At 38.2% G+C, this 18,765-nt stretch overlaps 1 protein-coding gene across 2 annotated transcripts; it reads right to left on the bottom strand.

The window, feature by feature from the left end:
• Positions 1-313: 313 nt before the first annotated feature.
• Positions 314-15,268, bottom strand: LOC109194264 (CD276 antigen). Of its 2 annotated transcripts, none has more exons than XM_019353766.2 (6): positions 14,952-15,268; positions 10,317-10,643; positions 7,715-7,993; positions 4,041-4,367; positions 1,793-1,894; positions 314-826 (listed from the first exon to the last, which is right to left on the bottom strand). In XM_019353766.2, the coding sequence occupies exons 1-5, from the start codon at positions 15,025-15,027 to the stop codon at positions 1,812-1,814; spliced, it is 1,092 nt and encodes a 363-aa protein (XP_019209311.1). In that variant the 5' UTR covers positions 15,028-15,268; the 3' UTR covers positions 314-826; positions 1,793-1,811. The 2 variants fall into 2 exon arrangements, with proteins under 2 accessions (XP_019209311.1, XP_005456498.1); XM_005456441.4 differs by having other exon boundaries at positions 360-919; positions 14,952-15,265.
• Between the last annotated feature and the right edge of the window lie 3,497 nt (positions 15,269-18,765).

Here is an 18,765-nt window from a genome sequence, read left to right as displayed (position 1 = left end):
CAACAGATATTGTCTGATGTTAGAAACTTTACACAATAAATAAATGTAATAAATTAAAATAATAGAATATCTGCTACATTCAAATTTTCTCTTACCCTCAAAAAACTATAGTTTAATAAATTCTGTTTTCCTTTATAAAAGTTTGAAGACATAAAAAAGACACAATAATTTATTTTCATTTGTTTTATTTAGACTTTTGCAGAAATATTTAAGCACTTTTTGAAATGACGTAATAATGTAAAATCATCAGTTAACAGCATAAACATACTTTCAGTCAAATTCCAGAATCAATCAGCAGCAGCACACCCCAGACTGGCTTAATGCCTTAAAAATCTAAACTAATACCAAAGGCACATGCATACTAAAGAAGGCACATTATACAAAAAGTTTATTATCATTTTTCAGCATCTATTTTATCAGTGCTCGTGTTTAATGCAGCTGAATCAATGTTAAATGCATTTTAGCTCCAGATGTTTGATGTTCTAACAGTTTACTTGCAGATATTCATCCACACTCATTCATACACAACCTCTCAGGTCACTCTCTTATAGTTTGTTTCCTTTTGTGTCACTTTAATGTTTTACTGTCATCACTTATTCTATGATCGTCTTTAACATCACATTACATTTCAAAAAAATTACAAATAAGGCAATTTATATCAAACAGCTCTGGGACCAATTTGAATTTTTTACAGTTTCATCACATCTGTGCAGGAAATAAAACGTTCTTAATAACACTCCAATGTACATCTTCACATCCTGGAAAAAGTGGAGTGGAGCTCTGTGACGTGAAGGTTTTCTTCCATCTTTTGCACAGCTTCAGATCACTGCAGAGAATTTCAGAAGTGGAGAGAGTCGTTTGTGTGGTTTTTGATTTTTATAATAACTGGATGCTCTACACTGTTCCTGTGACTTTGCAGCTGTGGGATTGCAGAAAGAAAATACTTAAATTAAATCATAGCTGTCTTTATCCTATGCAGACTGTATAAATTATATTAAAATTCTCTTTACATCATTTATCAGGGTAATAAAACATTTTTTCTGCTCTGCCTGGTTTGTCTTTCACCAGCTGTTCTGTCATTTCAGGGACAGCCACTCCTAACAGCTCTGTTTCTGCACATTTATTACACATAGTTAAAATTATATTATAACACAACCTGATGAAAATGGAATGTTGTATCCATATAAATAAAGGTTTCATAAAGTATCTGTCGGAGCCAAAGGTAGCCCTGTTCAACAGCACCAACTTCTCCATTATTCCTCTCAGCATTTATACATTTTTTGGTTTGTGTTTTAGACCTGAAGCATTACCCTGATATTTGGATCCTGAAACAGAGCTGATTTAATCCAGCTGGAAAATATGTAGATTTTCAAATGACTATTACACTATTTCAAATGAAATCATTACATAAATAATAAAGATAACTACCAAAGAAATGCTACGATAGAAAAAATAGACAGATACATATGCTAGGATCATTATATTGTGACACACCTGTGTTCAGCTGAACGGTTAAATATATATTTGAATAGGTCATATAGATGTCAGTGCGCTAGGCAATGCAGTTTAATTGAGATTGGTCCACTCGCTATGATTAAATAAAAATAATATTTAATGAAAGAGAAAATCTAGGACATGATTTGAAAAATATGTTTGGAACTTCAGTGTTTAGTTGTCTTTAAAGGAGGGTCAACAAATTAGTGTGTGAGGTGGATTTGGTGTGGAAACTGAAACACTAACAGGAGTATTTCTCTCACATCACAGATTAGGTGACATCATTATTCAAACTTACCTAAAGATTTGCAGTAAAATTAAACAGCAACAAAAACTCCAATCATTCCAAAAACAACAGAAAAAACAGCAGCTTTAATCATTCCAGTCCCCGACAGGGCATCTGAAACACAAAAAAGGTAAAGTTACTCTCACAGTATAACAGTAAACATGTACTGATCACAGGTTACAACGTTTAATGGGAAAACATACAACAACAACAACAAGTGTATGACAGTTAACAGTGATCTACAGAAGAAATGAATGTCGTCATTTCATCCACTTTTGATCAATCAGATTCCACCTCCAGGATAAAACTTCAGAAAGGATCAAAAGTGGGATGGCGCTATTAATGTTGAGTATGTGCTCACAGACTAAACAGCATGACTGTGCAGTAAAAATCAGGTTTTAAGGTTCAAGAGTGAAGTTAAACCTGACCCACCTGTCACACTAGCTTTTTCTAAATCCATCACTGGCTTTGTGTGAAGTTTACTGTGTGTTTGCGTGATTTCAGTCTTTCAGAAATGTTTCTTTGTTATGTCACAATGCCTTATTTCTCCTCTTATTAATGTATCACCAAAATGGAGTCTGAGAGCAGTTTAGAGGATGAAGTTTGTTGAGAGAGGTGGGATAGAGAGAGACTCTCAGACTTACCTCTCATTACATCTGAGATGGTTGGATAAAGGTCTTAACATCCAGTCTTTTATGTTAAAAATAATACAGAGTGCTATGATGGTGTGCACCTATGTGCTTTTGATAATGAAAAAAAATCCTTATTCTTAATCAAAGACATACAAGTCTAAGTCTAATTAATATGATTAATGAGAAACATAATTTGAGTAAGGAAAATGTCTGTATTTTGTGTATGTAGACATGATTGAGCTTCGACCCTGGCAGATTAGTGTCTGTGTGTGCCTGCAGGAATGTGAAAAGATAAGAAATTAGTATATTGTAATTGTTAAACACAGAATCATAATTCATATGTAATTCTGCTGATAGTTAATCATGCTTAATTCCTTGATACTGATCAGAACATAAACAGGTATAAGTTTAACTAATTAGATAGATAGATAGATCATGTTAAGTCATGTTAATTACAACATGGAGAAGAAGAAAATGTATCAAAGTGATTTTAAGGTTTAAACTTAAAACTGTTTAAATTGTTTTTATTTTTGTATGTGAAAAGTCAGAAAGAAGATAAAATGTTGCTGGACATTGAGTGATTATATGTCAGCGACCATGACTGGATGTTTATAGACAAAGAGAGAGCGAGAGAAAAGGGGATGCAAATTAGCAAATGAGTATAAACCCTAACCCTAGGAAGATTCCGGGTCGTTACTTCCTCTAGTTCTTGCAATGAGCAGAAGACATCATCTGAAGACTTGGCTCTGGGGTCCACACTTAGAAATTGTAGCAAGTAACAGTAGGGGAGCAACCAATGCCAACACTGGATTTATGATTTTTGGCCTTTTCTCTGCTCATTTCTGCCATCTTGGATTGCTTCTGACTGGAATACAAATTCTAAACTTGGCTATTTTCTTACTTGATTATATCTACAGAGATAAGTGCTTCTCTCCCTTCTTTTCTCTAACCTCCCTAACCTCAAAGACAACATTACCTCAGAGTAGGCTAATTTTATAAGTATGATTCAAGTGATTTGATTCTGTTTTTTATTATTATTTGATTGTACCTTTGTTTTGCTCCTGCTACATTGCTTTAACAAAATATTCTGCACTAAAAAGTCCAAATTGTGGAAATTTCTTTTCATTGTGGACAATAACAAAAACAAACTAAACCTAAATCAAAATTGTAAATATTATAAGAGTGTAGCATAAACAGAAGGTAAATGATTGAAAAATTAAAGTTATGCAACAACTTTTTAGGCAAGCTGAGGAAATATATCTCTCTCTGTCTCTGCCTGTCTCTGACTCTATGCTATCTGTTATTATCTTCTAATATACTATGTAATTAAAGTGCTTGCTTTGAAAGTAGTGTGTAGGAAAATCGCACATATTTTTTCCCAGAATGACTGTGTTATTACAGAATTGAATAAAAAGGCTAAACAGAATCAGCCTGATGAGCGCTCGCATAGACTTTCACTGTTTATGCTGTTGCTTCCATAGATGTAAATAAAGACGTTAAAGTCACTGCTCAGGTGTTGAGTGTCTCGGGTTTGTAAACCAAATACTGCAAATATCACTACAGATGTGTGTTCTGAATGTGTGATCAGTTTTATCAGAGAATAATCAGTGTTTTATGATGACACTCACCAACAAGCAGAAAGATTTCAGCTTTTCTTTGTGGCTGCAGATGTGGAAAACTACAGATGTACTTTCCAGTGTCAGTCACCTTCGTATTTTTGATAGTTATGGAGGCGTCGCCGTGCTTCAGACCTTCTGGAAAATGTGAAACTCGATCTTTGAACTGCTTATCTTGACCTTTTAGGTCATTATTGCTGGTGTCATACAGGAAAACCTTCTTTTGGCCAGCTGGTCCTTCTTTTGTCCAACTAAAAGGCTTTGATTCAATGCTCTCCTTGGTCTTGGGGGAACAGGATAAAATGGCATCATCACCTTCTTTAACAATCACAGTTTGTTCTGAAAGACAGAAACATCCGTTAAACAGTGTACTGACATACAGAGTGACTTGGATAGAAGGAAAGTCAGGTAACAGAATTTACAAGTGAGTCTTCTCCTTCACCTAATCTGAAACAGCAGTTTGTGAAGAGTTTACTGGTTAGTCAGATTAACTGTTTACCACTGTTATTTTTAGTTATACTTTATACCTGCACAGAAGTATTTTAAGTTTATTTATCTTTTTTAATCCATCAACACTAACTTTTGTTTTTGTGTTTCAATTTTACAAATTTTGTTTAATAGTGAAATCCCAGTACAAATATTCAATTTCAAACATTCTCAGTGTAACCCTCAGTACTAGGAATGTATACTTTATTAATCACCGTAGAAAAATTACTCTCTGCATTTAACTCAGTGAAGCAGTGGGCAGCCACTAATCAGGCGGCCGATTAGTAGGGACGGTACCTTGCTCAGGGGTACCTCAGGATAGCTGTTCAGAGGATTCGACCCCCGACATTCCGATCATGCGGCGACCACTCTACCTACTGAGCTATCCCTGCCCCCCAAAAGGTAACTAATTTCATTAACTAATTTTTGGTAAAAAGTTAAACGTGAGGACTTCAGGATATCAAATTACAGACCCCAGTGAGGGTCAGTCTGTTTATTTGTGGTGCATTATTTTCTTCAGTCCATTTCACAGAGTTTGTACACTTGTGTACTTGTACTATTTCCCTGTTAGTCTTTCCAGCTACAGTTAGGTTGTTTTTTTATCTGTTTACTGAAACAGGAGGCAGTGTGATGGCTTGGGCGTGCATAGCTGCCAGTGACACTGGGACACTCGTGTTTATTGATGATGTGATGCAGGACAAAAGCAGCTGAATGAACTCGGAGGAGTTCAGAGACATACTGTCTGCTCAAATCCAGCTAAATGCAGTCAGTTGGGTGGTGCTCCATAATACAGATGGACAATGACCCAAAACATACAGCCAAAGCAACCCAGGAGTTTATTAAAGCAAAGAAGTGGAATATTCTTCAATGGCTAAGTGAGTCACCTGATCTTAACCCAACTGAGCATTTCACTTGTTGAAAACTAAAATTCAGACACAAGGGCCCACAAACAAACAGCAACTGAAAGTCGCTACAGTAAAGGCCTTGTAGGACATTAAAAATAACAAAACCCAGCATCTACTGATGTTCATGAGTTCAAGACTTCAAGTTGTCATTGCCAGCAAAAGGTTTTCACCAAGTTTTACAAATGAACATTGTATTTTCAGTTATTTAATTTTTATATCTACAATGTAGCTTGCCATCACCAGTGTGTGAATGTGTGTGTGAATGGGTGGATGACTGAATGTAGTGTAAAGCGCTTTGGGGTACATAGGGACTAAGTAAAGCGCTATACAAATACAGGCCATTTACTATTTACCATTTGAAAATTAATTCATTGTGGTAATGTACAGAACCAAATTAGAAAAAGATGTCTCTGTCCAAATATTTATGTACCTAACTGTATGCGCTCATTATCACACTAATGTTAGATCGATGTGAGCTAATGTTAAACAGTTTCTGTCAACAGACACTCAGCTGACAGTTTGCAGGTGAATCAAAATTATTTACAGTCAATTTTTAGTATAAGATCAGGACCACAAACTGCAGAGTCCACAAATTGACCACACTTTAATAAATATAATTAAAATCTGATCATTCATGAAAGGAGATTTAATTCCAAAATGCATCAGATGAAGTAGCTCCAATAAACCCAAAACTGAATCTATTTACAAAGTTTTTATTATATTTCTATTTGATATGTCTGTAATGTGTGTGGAATATAATTTTTAATACAGTCCTTATTACTATATGAATCTGTCCATTCAACATCTGTAGTGTTATAGAATTAATGGCCATGAACAAAGCCCATGCACAAATCAGTGCAACATATTTAAATATAGGTGATGACACAAAAGTCACTGTGTGTGTGTGTTAGGGTTCATAGCCCTATTTCACCCTTTTAAGAGTAAAGAAGGCTAGGAGTTCAGAGCTGGTATTGAAATGTTGATGTAAAAGTCTGACAGCTTTTTCATTGTTTCCTGTTTATGCTCTGGCTGCTGTACTGTAATGTGAACCTATCTTTTATGCTCTCATATTCAGATATAGAGAGCATAATAATCAAATACAAAATAATTGTTAAATTGATGTTGGATCTTTCTGCTCTACTGCTCTTTGAAAGGCCATCGAGTGATGAATGGTCTCTGTCCTTTAAAAGGAAAAAAATCAGGAAAAGGGGAATCTATGTGCCACCAGTGGGATGCAGCAGTGGTGAATTTATTTTAGGTAATTTTCCTCATAACCATTTGAACCACCTGAAAACATGGCAGCCCCACAAAACTTTAATTACAAGACTTGGATATATGGATATCCTGACCAAAGTTCCTCCCACAAGAATGCTGTGGCCATGGTTGGTGGACCTTTTTACAAAATTATTTTTATTTTAAACATTATGATTCCATTATTGTAAAAAATTAGGATAAAGCAGAGAATGATTTGATCACGAGCCTATAAGCGTGCAATGGCTTCATAACACCAACACAGTGACAGCAAAAACTCTGACGGATCACAGCTGCCCTTCACTAACCAATGGTGACTGTGGCTATGTGCATATTTTATATACAGTATGATTGGGAGTCCTTTCTTGTCTTTGGGTTTATTGTTTAATTTGTTGATATTAGTTTAGAAACTGTCAGAACTCTCTCTCTTTTGTTTGTTTCTATCTTTCTGTTTCTATTTGATGCTATTTTTGTATTATTACATATTCTTTGGGAGAACAATTTGGCGCTTCATATGTTGGGCTCATCTCAGCCCTAGATTTTGGGCCCACAACATGGCTTATTAAAAAGAGTCTGATGTTTTCTTATCAGGAAAACGACTCCTTCATGAGACAGAGCTCAGATTTTTACAGGATGTCATTTTACTTTTTAATTTCTGGCCTGAAACCTTTGCTACAACACATAAAATAGGATTGTAATCAGACTGTGTATCATGTGTAACACTGATATAATAGCCATTCATAATGATACCTGTAAAAAGTCTCAATAAAAAAAATAAAAAAAATCATTTATGAGTTGAATTCAGACTAAAGTTTTGCTTCAGGTCAAGTGAATCTGACTGCTGAGGTGTTTTATCACACATCTATTCTTTTTTCACCTGAGAAAGATTTTGAGAGAAACATTTGACTCCATGTCTTTATTATTTGATTATTCAATCTTTTATTTCCTTGCATATATCATTCTTTGCATTCAGCCTAAGCATATATTCACACTATCCAAAAGCAATAATTATTTAAATGATTTAATGATTAAAATGCCACTCACCGTTCAAATGCACATTGATTTCCGTATATATCTGATGGTGGATTTCCTTCTGTGTGGCAACACAGCGATAGTAGTCGGTCTTTTTCACAGTAGTTTTGAGGGTGACATAAAAGTGCTCTCCTTCTTTAGAGACCTGCGGCTCCTCAGAAGGAATGGTTTGATTGTTACTATTCCACCACTCCACTGTAGGTTCAGGGTAAGCACCCTTTACATCACACTTAAGCAGCGCCCAGTCACTTGATTCGTTAAGATTTGTGACAGAAGGCTCTGGAGCTGCACCTGTGAACACATAATATATTGCATAAGAACAAGTGCCGTTAACCAGTTTTTCCTATTCAGCTACTTTGAGTGCAGATGTGGGTTACATTGTCTTTGAGGAAAAAGAAAAGCAGAGCATATTTAATAAGAGCCTAGATAGTTTTCTATTGGGCAGAACAGCTATGTGCAACGAACACAACGCCTTGGATAACTCGTTACCGAATTGATTATGAATGAGGTAATACCGCACAAAAAATCTGTAAATATTTACATAAAACACACACAAAAAAATGTTTATAAAGACAATCTGTAGATACGTTTTATAGTTGTATCCAAAAGAAGTTAAAGGTGTTGGTCTTTACCTATCAGTTACCTATAAGTTTACGTTTACACACGGCGACATAAACATCACTGACGTAATCACAAACAGGACTCACCTGGGACGTTTCGGACCTTTAACCTTTTGAAACGCAGAGGTTGTATGCGACCCAAGCAAACATGTAAAAATTAATAAATAATCATATTATATATGTTTTCATAATGACCTGAAACACTGATACAGAAATATTATACGTCATTTCAAAGCTCAGACGTTCGTTTTTCAGCAGATTCATAAACTCAGCGACAGATTTACGGCATAAAAACAATAACACTTTAATTTACGGTAGGAAATAGTTAATAACTTTAGTGCTAGCATGTAGCATCACCATTAAAAACAGTTTACTGGACAAAAAACATATTTTTAAAGACAAACATGAACTCGTTAAAAAAAACAAAAGACTCCAAAGATTAACTTCGGCTCGTTTGAGTTCAACCGGGAGTAAAAATAACCTGATAAAGGTGAATTTATTCTTTCGTGACGTTTTATCGGAGCTATGCAAATTTCTAAAACTGCGACAACAAAGTTGACTTTAAAGTATTGAAAAATAAGTTTACTAATCAAGTTTGGTATCTTGGAAAACTGTAAACGCCAAAGAACAGAATTAACCAATCCGCATCTCTCTCCGACATTAGACGACAAACTCACAAGACCGTTAATCCATGCAGTCAATCACAGAAGAGCATCTTTATGCTAGCTACGGGCGTGTTGGATTGACAGATGCTCTCGTCCAATAGACACTCACCGCAGTGAAAACACTCTCAGTTTGAAGCCGTGGAAATCACCTGTCTGACCATATATGGAAGTTAATGTAGTTAACCCCGCTGTTACAATGGCACGAATACAATCCACAGAAAATTATTTTATCAATTGAAAAAGACCTGATTAATAGATAATAAATGCGTAAATGTTCACTTTAGTTATTTTGAAAACTGATTTTTTTATTTGAGTTTAACATTTAAGAACACTTAAAGTGTAAAAAACTGAATGAATCCTTATTATTTGTTAACTTTGGAGGGATTTTTGTGGAATTATGAAGTAAATTGTTAGAGATCCTCTGCTTTGCACTTTTGACTAAACTCTGTAATATCTTAGAGCCACTTCTATATATTAGCATGAAACCTGGCACATTTATTGTAGACAAAATGAAGATGATATCCTGTAAATTTCAGCCTCCTATCCCGCAAAACTACTGATTAACTGTATTCAACATATGAAGTAAAAGCTTAAAAACATCAAGGCTTCAGTCATTTCCTGTATAATCCTCAAACAGATGATCTGTGTTAGAGCTAAAGGTAAAACTAACAGACTAGATTAAATATCACAGATTTCACTTCACGGTGATGAAACAGGCAGGTATCAGCTATTTATGGTTTGGAAATTATTAAAAAGTTTATTCTGGTAGTTACAGACATGCAGAAGTGCACTTGACTGTGAGAGGCTCTAACAGATTAATACGGGCTCTGAAAGGAAACAAACACACACATGTTAGAGGTGACTGTGTAATCATCTACTTGGCAGTCAAATAAAACTGGAAAAAAAAACCCCACAAGTATTAACCATTTTTATAATCTTAAACTAAAAATGAAGGCACAGTCAGAGATTTCATAAATGTCCTAGGACATTTATAAAAGAGGCTAATTTGCGGTGGGGAACGTGTTATAATCACACAGTCAGAAAACACTTTGAAAGGTTGTGTGTCTGATATATAGGGAGAAACATTTATTTATTCAGTGTTTATAGTTTAATTCACAGAGATTGATGTTGTTTATTGAACCCTATGGACACCTCAGCTCTTTGATAAGTAGAAAGGTGTAGGATCAGCATGCACATGGGAAGGTCTCAGTTTTGTTCACCAATTGTTGCAAATATTACTGCTGGTGTGCTGTAGGGGTGAGGCCCTGCCAGATGTGCATGCTGACCGTTTCATCTGTAAATAATCAGCTGATTTTTAACAGCACTCACCAACAACAAGCTCAATGTGGAAGATTTTGATTTCTGGCTGCATTATTGGAAAACTGCAGGTATAGTTTCCTTTGTCCTCCAAACGAGTTTTTTTCATTCTTATGGAAGCGTTGCCGTGCTTCAGCTGTTCTGGAAAATATGAGACTCGACCTTTGAACTCCTCATCTTGACCTTTGCTATATGTGCCGTCATCATACATGAACACCTGTTTTAGAGGAACTGTTCCTTCCTTCTTCCAGACAAACAGCATTGACTCAATGTTCTCATTGGTGCCGATAGAGCAGGGTAAAATGGCATCATCATCTTCTTTCACAATCACAGGTGAGGCTGAAAGAAAAAACATGGATTAAACAGTGAGTTCCACCAAGGCTGATGAGGATAGAAGTAAATATAGGCATAAATCAGGGTGACTAATCAGAAGGAAGTTCATCCTTGATTTCTATTAAGCGTGAACATTAAAAAGGATCCACATTGAATTTTGTTATGCCTTAACAGTCGCAACAATATAATCTGCAAACCTTTTAAAAATCATATTTGTTCAGCTCATTCTTCCTTCATAAAAACAAACTAATGAAACTGGCTTGGGCAAAAATGACCTCTAAAAAAAATCAAAATAAGATGACGATAGGGACATATTAAACTAAAGCGTGTCTTGTAATTAGCATGACAAAGGTCTTGTATCTAGTAATCAGTCTGCTTATTTAAAGAGTGAAATGTAGTCACTGTGGTGTTTGCTGTCCCTGCACCACACTGAACATGAACCACAGAAAGCTAAGGAGAGAACTATCTCAATGAGAATGGCAGTTATTGACAAGCATATTAAAAGCTATACAGTAAAACTATCTCCAAGCAGTTTGATGTTCCTGTGGCTAGTTGGGCATATTACGCAGAAGCTGAAGGTCCACAGGGCTATAGCCAGCGTCCCTGTCAAACTGAAGAGATGGACATAAAAATGGCAACCAAAGAGCCCAGAACTTCCAAAGAGATTAGAGGTGAACTTCAGGGTCAAGGTACATCAGTGTCAAGTTGCCTTAATGGAAGACGACTCACATCGACACCACTGTTACTAGCAAATTTTTTTTAAAAAGCCAGAATGGAATTTGTCAAAATGCATATTGACAAATCACAAACCCTCTGGGAGAATGTTATTTGGACAGATGAGACAAAACTGGTATGTTACCTCAGCTCTATGTTCATAGACACAAAAATTAAGCATATAAAGAAAAGAACACTTTGCCAGCTGTGAAACATATAGGATGCTCGGTTCTTGGGCTGATTTACTGGATTTGTCGCAGTGTATGTTAATTCAGCGCAGGTACAACTAAATCTCATGGCTATCAGTAATTTCTGTCCTGCGTCAGAAAGCTTTGTCTCAATCACTCAACAGGATAATGATCTAAAACACACAGCTAAAAAGACTTGGGAATAACTAAAAACAAAACAATGGACTATATGGAAGTTGCTTACTATGAGCCCTGATCCAAATCTGGTTGAATTTCTGTGAATCAAGCTGAAACACTGCAGAAGGCAACCTTCAAATCTGAGACACTTGGAGTAGTTTGCTCCTGAGAGTTGGGCCAAAGTATAACCGTAGACAGCTGCAGAAGTGTCATTGACAGTTAGAGAAATCGCTCGATTACAGTCATCGTCTCCAGTGGTTGAGTAACAAAATATTAAGTTAAGAGTACCATCATCCACTGTGAAATAGAGTGGCACTATCCTTGATAGTCACTTTGACTGGCTCCTTCCTGCTTTTAGTGCTTCTTCCCCATAACACACTGTGCTTTGTGTGCAGGCCTCATCCATTTTCTGAAGAAGACAAAACTTGACTTTCTCACTCAAACGTGACTACAAACAGACAAATATCTAATCTACTGTCGTTGCCACAAAGCTGTGTGGAAAGATTGTAATGTAATTTCTTAATTTCTGATTTGATGCAAAGATCTTCATACTTTTGTGTTTATGGGGAAAAACAAACACAGTTGGGGGCTCAGGAGAATTTGGCATAACAAGAAATGTATTAAACTCATAAACATCCAGCAGGTCACCAGTGAACCACATATGCTGGTTAGGTGTAGACTGGCTTTTAGCTACACGCTAAACAAAGCAGAGTTTCAGAAAGTAGAAGATGTTGCCTCTCAGTTCAAGTGTCTCATGAGCATTTTGGTCTTGCAGTTCTTCTGGGATGATATTTCTATTAAAGTGTGGCAAATGCATAAAAAATTCATATAAAGAGATAAAAGTGAATATAACCCTGCCTCTAACCAGCTCACCAGGATCAGGTGCCTCATCAGAGGTTAAAGGCAGTTTGTGTGGCAGCAGGTTTCTTCATTTCCACGTGATGAAATATCACTAATTCAGCCAGCAACAGTGTCAACACTGTGAGGCCAAAAATGTTTCACTGATAAAGATTTGAAACACATCCAGTCTGTGTCCTTTTCAACAGCTGAGCTCTCAAAAATCTTCCTGCCAGTTTGAACCTGCACATCGCAGTCAGTAACAGCCTCATGTTAATGGGCCACAAAAAGTTTTAACCCTGACTGTAGAAACCTCAGGAAATGGAAATGTAGCCTACTGTTCGTCTTCGTAGTCATATTAATCCTGCGGGGCCTCTTCACTCATTGAATCACTCGCTCTGAGAACTGGGGCTAAAACACAAACAGAGACCTGAAAGAGTTAAAAAAAAATAATAAAACTATATGTTATGCATGAGAGACCTATGGATGAGTAAAAGCCAACATCCACACTGACAGCATCCAGTAACTCAGCGCAACATTAGCAGAAAACAGCTGCTATCGAGACTGGTGATCCAGAGCCCACAGCTCAGTGGGATCAGGGCTGGACTGGTAATCTGGCCCGATGGGTCAATTTTCTTTTCCTTGTCAATATAATTATTCAGGCCACCGTCTCTGTGCACTGGTGCACCTTGCAGAACAGAGTTTAGTGTGGAAGATGTGTTTGATAAAGATGGACAAAGAAAATAAAATAAAAGTGGAGCTGAAAAGCTGAGAGAGAAACAGAAAAAGAAAATAGAAACAGATTCAGCCAAATGTGTCAAGTTAAGGGAGACGTTAGCTGTCAGGGCCGCTGCACCGTCACCAGCTGTACGACCAACACTTTTAACAAACCCTGGAGGTTCCACATAGCTGCTGTGGTTAGCACTAGCTAACAACATTAACTGCCATCACCCCCTGTCTGTAGGTGGGCCAGATTGTTGTGGTAGAAGTGAAGGAGAGAAACACAAAGACCTATTTTACTTACCCAAGTCCTGCTAAGTAATGCATCTTTTAAACAGAAAATAATGTAATTATATGACTAACTGTTCGATTTCCCTGTTTTTTTGCATGCACTACTCAGCGTTATCATTGCTTTATGTGCACATATTTAACCTGGGTGACCGATCATGGTGGGTCACCTGGGCCAAAACTGCCAGGGCCAATTTTTTGTCCTAGTCCAGGACACAGTGGGATCAAAAGTGAGCAGCATGGAGATAACGAGCCGACCCTGGAAGAAAGGAGGAGTGGATCTGAACTAGATGATGCCCGGCCGCCTCCAATCACAGATGCACCTACTGAGCTGAAGATGGAGATTGTGCCCAAACTCAAGGTAACCACCCAACTGAGAGCACAAGTTCCCAGGCTTACAATATCAGAGGAGATGCTCAGAGATGTGAACATTGATCTGCGCAAAAGGACAGCACAGAGGCTCTGATCATACTAGAACCAGAACAGGATCTACGCAGCAGATCGACAGAGGCAGGAGTCTACCACAGCCTACAGGATCCACGCTGCAGACTGTGCAAAAATGTCCCGGAGACTTTCAACACAAGATTTTTTTTAAAACTGTCCCAGCTTACATCTGGGATAGCGTACAGTGAGCACCACAACCAAGAAGCTGGGAAGGTGTACAAGAACATCTGTGCTGCATTGAACTGGAAGTCCAAATGTCCCGATGGGAGACACCACCAATGGTGGTTGAGAACAACAGGGCTGTGGTTCTGAGGGACTTCAGTTCCACACGGACAAGCAGCTGCTGAACAACCAACCAGATACTGTGGTGGGTAACAAGGAGCAGAAGACTGCAGGTGTGATAGAAGACAGTGACAGGAACAAGGAGTGTGAGAAAAAAAGAGTACAGGGGCCAAAGAGCTACAACTCTGAAACAGGAAGAGAGACAGAGTGAGAGACACACACACAGAGAGAGAGTGAGAGTGTGGTTAATTATTCTCTATTCTATGAGTCATTTTATTATTGTCGACCCACTTTGAGATAACATAAAACTTTGGATGCATTAAGAAATCGCATTCAGTCACAAACAAACGTCACACCGTGTCAGCAGAATGAAAGCAGAAATGTGTTTACAGGTTAAAAGACGTCAGGATGGCTGATAATGGATCATAAACACTAAAGAGAATAATTTCGTTTCATTGTCGAAGATGCTGCACGTTAATCTGCTCTAACTCTCGTTATTTCAACACTAAAATGCGGCTGCGTTAAAAGCTGATGTCACAGGTGTAGACTCTGCAGTCATCCACCCACTAACGCAGCGCCCTGAGCAGGGTTAAAGCTCCATCCGCTGCTGTGAAACGTGACTGCGCCTGCACACATGATCAGTATAAATCAATGAGTTTATTACCGGATTCAGCACCAAACGTCAGTCCGGACAAAGTCAGGAAACAGAAGCTCAGAAACAGAAGTGGTAGAAGCTCCATGTCTGCAGAAATCCTCAAACGTTCAAACGTTACAGCATCTCTTTAAAAAAAGGAGCTCGGAGCCACTCCTCCTCCCAGCGCACTGACGCACTCCAAAACACTTCAGACAGTTTCTATTCTCTTAAAGTAGTAAACCATAACTGCACTTCCGGTGTGATATGTCGCAACATCAGCGCCTGTTAGATTGAACGTGATTAACAGCGACAGTTACACAGAAACGCGGACAGAAGAAAGATTAATGAGCAAAGATGGCATATTACTGTAAAAAGGTTAGAGAAAGGACCCTCCCACCGCGGAATCTGCAGCCTTTAAGGTCAAAGACAGCTGCAGGTTCTTTTTACACTAACATGACCTATATGATGAACACACACACACACACACACACACACCACACACACACACATACAACTGAGGCTGTTCCTGCTCCTCCTCGTCCTCATTAAACATGGTCAATGACTAAATGATGACATCAGTGTACGTACAGTAATCCCTGTGAGTACACTACAGTAATCACTTCACACTTCTTTCTGCTCTTGGATTTATCTGAGCACAGAAGCTCCGCCCACTGACCCATCAAACCTGTTTGTGTGAGACAGTCTGGGATGAACTGAGGGGCTGCACCACAGCTCAGTATGAGATCACATAAGAACTTTTTAAACTCTAATAATGTTCAAGAATAAAAATATTTGCAATGGGCCAGTATGCCCACTTTAATGGACTTATGAACAGTTCAAGAGTTTCAGGTTAAAACTGTATTGATTAGTGTTGTTTATGGATGTTAAAGCTGCTGTGTGGTTCACATCTGTTCAAACAGTCAATGAGCTGTTTGAGACAAAGTTATTCTGGTCGTTAGAGTCGTCTTCCTTGTCCTCTGGGTGCCCTCTTTAGGAGTCGTTCTGCCTCCATCTCACCCAGTCCAGAGGCTCCTCCTCTGTCACACCAGCCTGTCTCCTGCACTGTCTGGTGCTTTGGATGTTTGACCCTGGAGGCCTGTGCTAAAAAGCAGCATTTTGGTTTTCTGTGTGACGGCATAGGTTCACTTCTTATTGGGTAAATCACCATGATGAATGATGTAGCTGCAGCGGAGCAGGTTAGATTCTAGATTAGAGATAAACAGAAAATAATGTTACGATTCCTGGACGATCTCTCGTACCTCTGTGTGCTGATAGTGGGAGGGTCTAAAGTCTTGTGTTTCCCTGATGAACATCAGTAATAAATACAGATTCTTAGACACAATTCCTTGATGAATTTTTAACTTCTTGGCTGGTTGTTCTGTGAGCGGTAACATAAATCTGACACTTATTACACCCACTAAACCTGAACATAGATTGGAATTCAGTTTTTGCAGTTATTCTTTGTTTGCTCAGAACATTAAACTTCATCTAAAACAATAAAAACTAAAACGTCTTGTACAAATGGACACATAAATTTATTTTAAGACTTTATTAGAACCCTTCAGATTTTCTTGTGTCTCAATGATTCAGCCTGTTCATTCACATATTCACATTTTTGCCGGGTTTTCTTCTTTACTTCAAAAAGTTTATTAATATCACAGTTCATTTTCAGTCTTACTGACCAAAACACTTAAAGCGCTCACACAGATTCGTACAGTGTTTTGGACACTAAACTACTGCACAGAGCTGTTCCTCTCACACTGCTGATTTATCTACAGCATCTGTGTTACTTCTTCTAACCTTTTCATATTTTTCTAATATTATAATTTTAGCCTTCCTTTGTAAATTCAGCTGCTGTTGCTATGATGACTGTGATTGGTCAGATGTTTCGAACGCCACCTCTTTCACATGAACACGCTCATGCTCAGAAACTTAAAGACTTTGGGTCAACTTAGCTGATAACCAGCTTTGTGTGCCATCTTATCCTGATCAACAATCTTTGGTGAAATTAATCCAGATAACAGAAAGAGACCCTGGTTATCTTGACCTTGCTAAGTAGAACCGTGTCCTGGTATTCAAAGTCACTGCCTCTGTTCCTTCCCTGTTACACCTGCCTCCCTCTCATTCACACATGTATTCTGTCTCACTTACTGACTTCCATTCCTCATCTCTCCAGCACACACCTCCACCTCTCCAGGCTCTCTTCCACCTGCTCTCTACTCTCACAGTGTCGTCTGCAAACATGAGATTCCACAGAGACTCCTGCCTGACCTCCTCTGTCAGTCTGTCCATCATCACTGCAAACAAGAAGGAGCTCAGATCCTGATGTAATCCCACCCCCACCTTGAACCCACCTGTCATTCCTACTGCACACCTCACTACTGTCTCTCCGTCCTCACACATGTTCTGCACCCTCACACACTTTTCTTTCACTCCTGGCTTCTTCTTGCAGAGCCACATCTCCTTTCTTACCATCTGCTTTCTCTGATCCACAAACACACAGTGAAGCTCCTTCTGGTCTTCTCTATACTTTTCCATCAAGACTCTCAAAGCAAACATCACATCTGCAGAGCTCTCTCTCAGCATGAAGCCAAACTGCTGCTGACTGATCCTCACTCTTCTTAGCCTGCCTTCTAAGGCTCTCGCCTGTATCTTCATGATACGGCTCATCAGTTTTATCCCTCTGTTGTAACTACATCTGTGTCCATCACCCTTGTTCTTGGAAATCTCCATTCCTCAGACATCTTCTCACTCTCCAAGATTGTGTTGAATAATCAGACAGTTGGTCATCTGGACTAACCGTCTTTCTGCTCTTCATCTTCTTCGCGGTCCTCACTTCCTCTTTCATAAAGCTCTGTACTTCCTCATTCACTAACCGTCCTCCATCCATCCTCGTTTCTCTCATAGAGCTAGAAATGAACAGAATAGATCAGTTTTAACCAAAATGTTTTATTGCTTCTGTTTAACATGGCCACATTAACGTGCAATAGGTCCACATTTCTGTCCACAATAGGAAAACACAATAAACCACTCATGAATCATTGTGCAGAAAGCTAATCTAATCTAACATGATCTTAATTAATAGGATGGGTGGAAATGACGTGGGTTAGATTCTGAAGAACAGACTTTATGACTTACTTTGGCCTCATACCAGCTGATTTTTCAGATTGTGCTTTGTGTAAACAAGGTTTAAATAAAGTTTAAAGTCTTTTTACAGCCAGTAATGGAATGTTTATGAGAACCTGAACATGTGGGCTGATAGTTTCATCCACCCACTCAGGATGAAGGAGTTGAACTATGAATCTACTAAGCCCCAGAGGATTAACTGACTGTTAACTGACTGTAAAGTTAATAGTTAAAATATTGATTTGGGATTGCTACTGAACGTGTGTATTTTATTATTATTGCTGAGTGTTATCTCAGGATTAAATACAAAGTCAATAAGGAAAAAAGATTGTCAGTTCCACTCTCATGTTCACTTTGTATCCTCAGTTTGACGAAAATATGTGCAGAACTGACGGCCTGTGGAATAATGGCTTTGTGTGTCAGCATTATATTTACACACATGCACTGACAGCATATTATCTTCAGTTATCAAAGAAAACTGTGGCAGAAGTATACAGATATAGGAGTTATATTTTCTGTAGGACTGTCCGACCTTTGTGGCGGTGGAGGAGAAAAAGGAGATTAAACTTTTTACAACGACCCATATCTGTGTAAACATGTGGGACGCACTAGTTATTAACCTGCAGTGACTCAGGAACATGCAACCATATAAACAGGTGAGTCATGAAGGTGGGCGAGTAGAATAAAGAAGGATGAATTTCCTGTTCAGTGTAAAAGC

The sequence above is a fragment of the Oreochromis niloticus genome, unplaced genomic scaffold (assembly GCF_001858045.2).
Source record: "Oreochromis niloticus isolate F11D_XX unplaced genomic scaffold, O_niloticus_UMD_NMBU tig00000004_pilon, whole genome shotgun sequence".
Lineage (NCBI taxonomy): Eukaryota > Metazoa > Chordata > Actinopteri > Cichliformes > Cichlidae > Oreochromis > Oreochromis niloticus.
The sequence above is the reverse complement of the archived record's forward strand: the minus strand, read 5'-3'. Positions and strand labels throughout refer to the sequence as shown.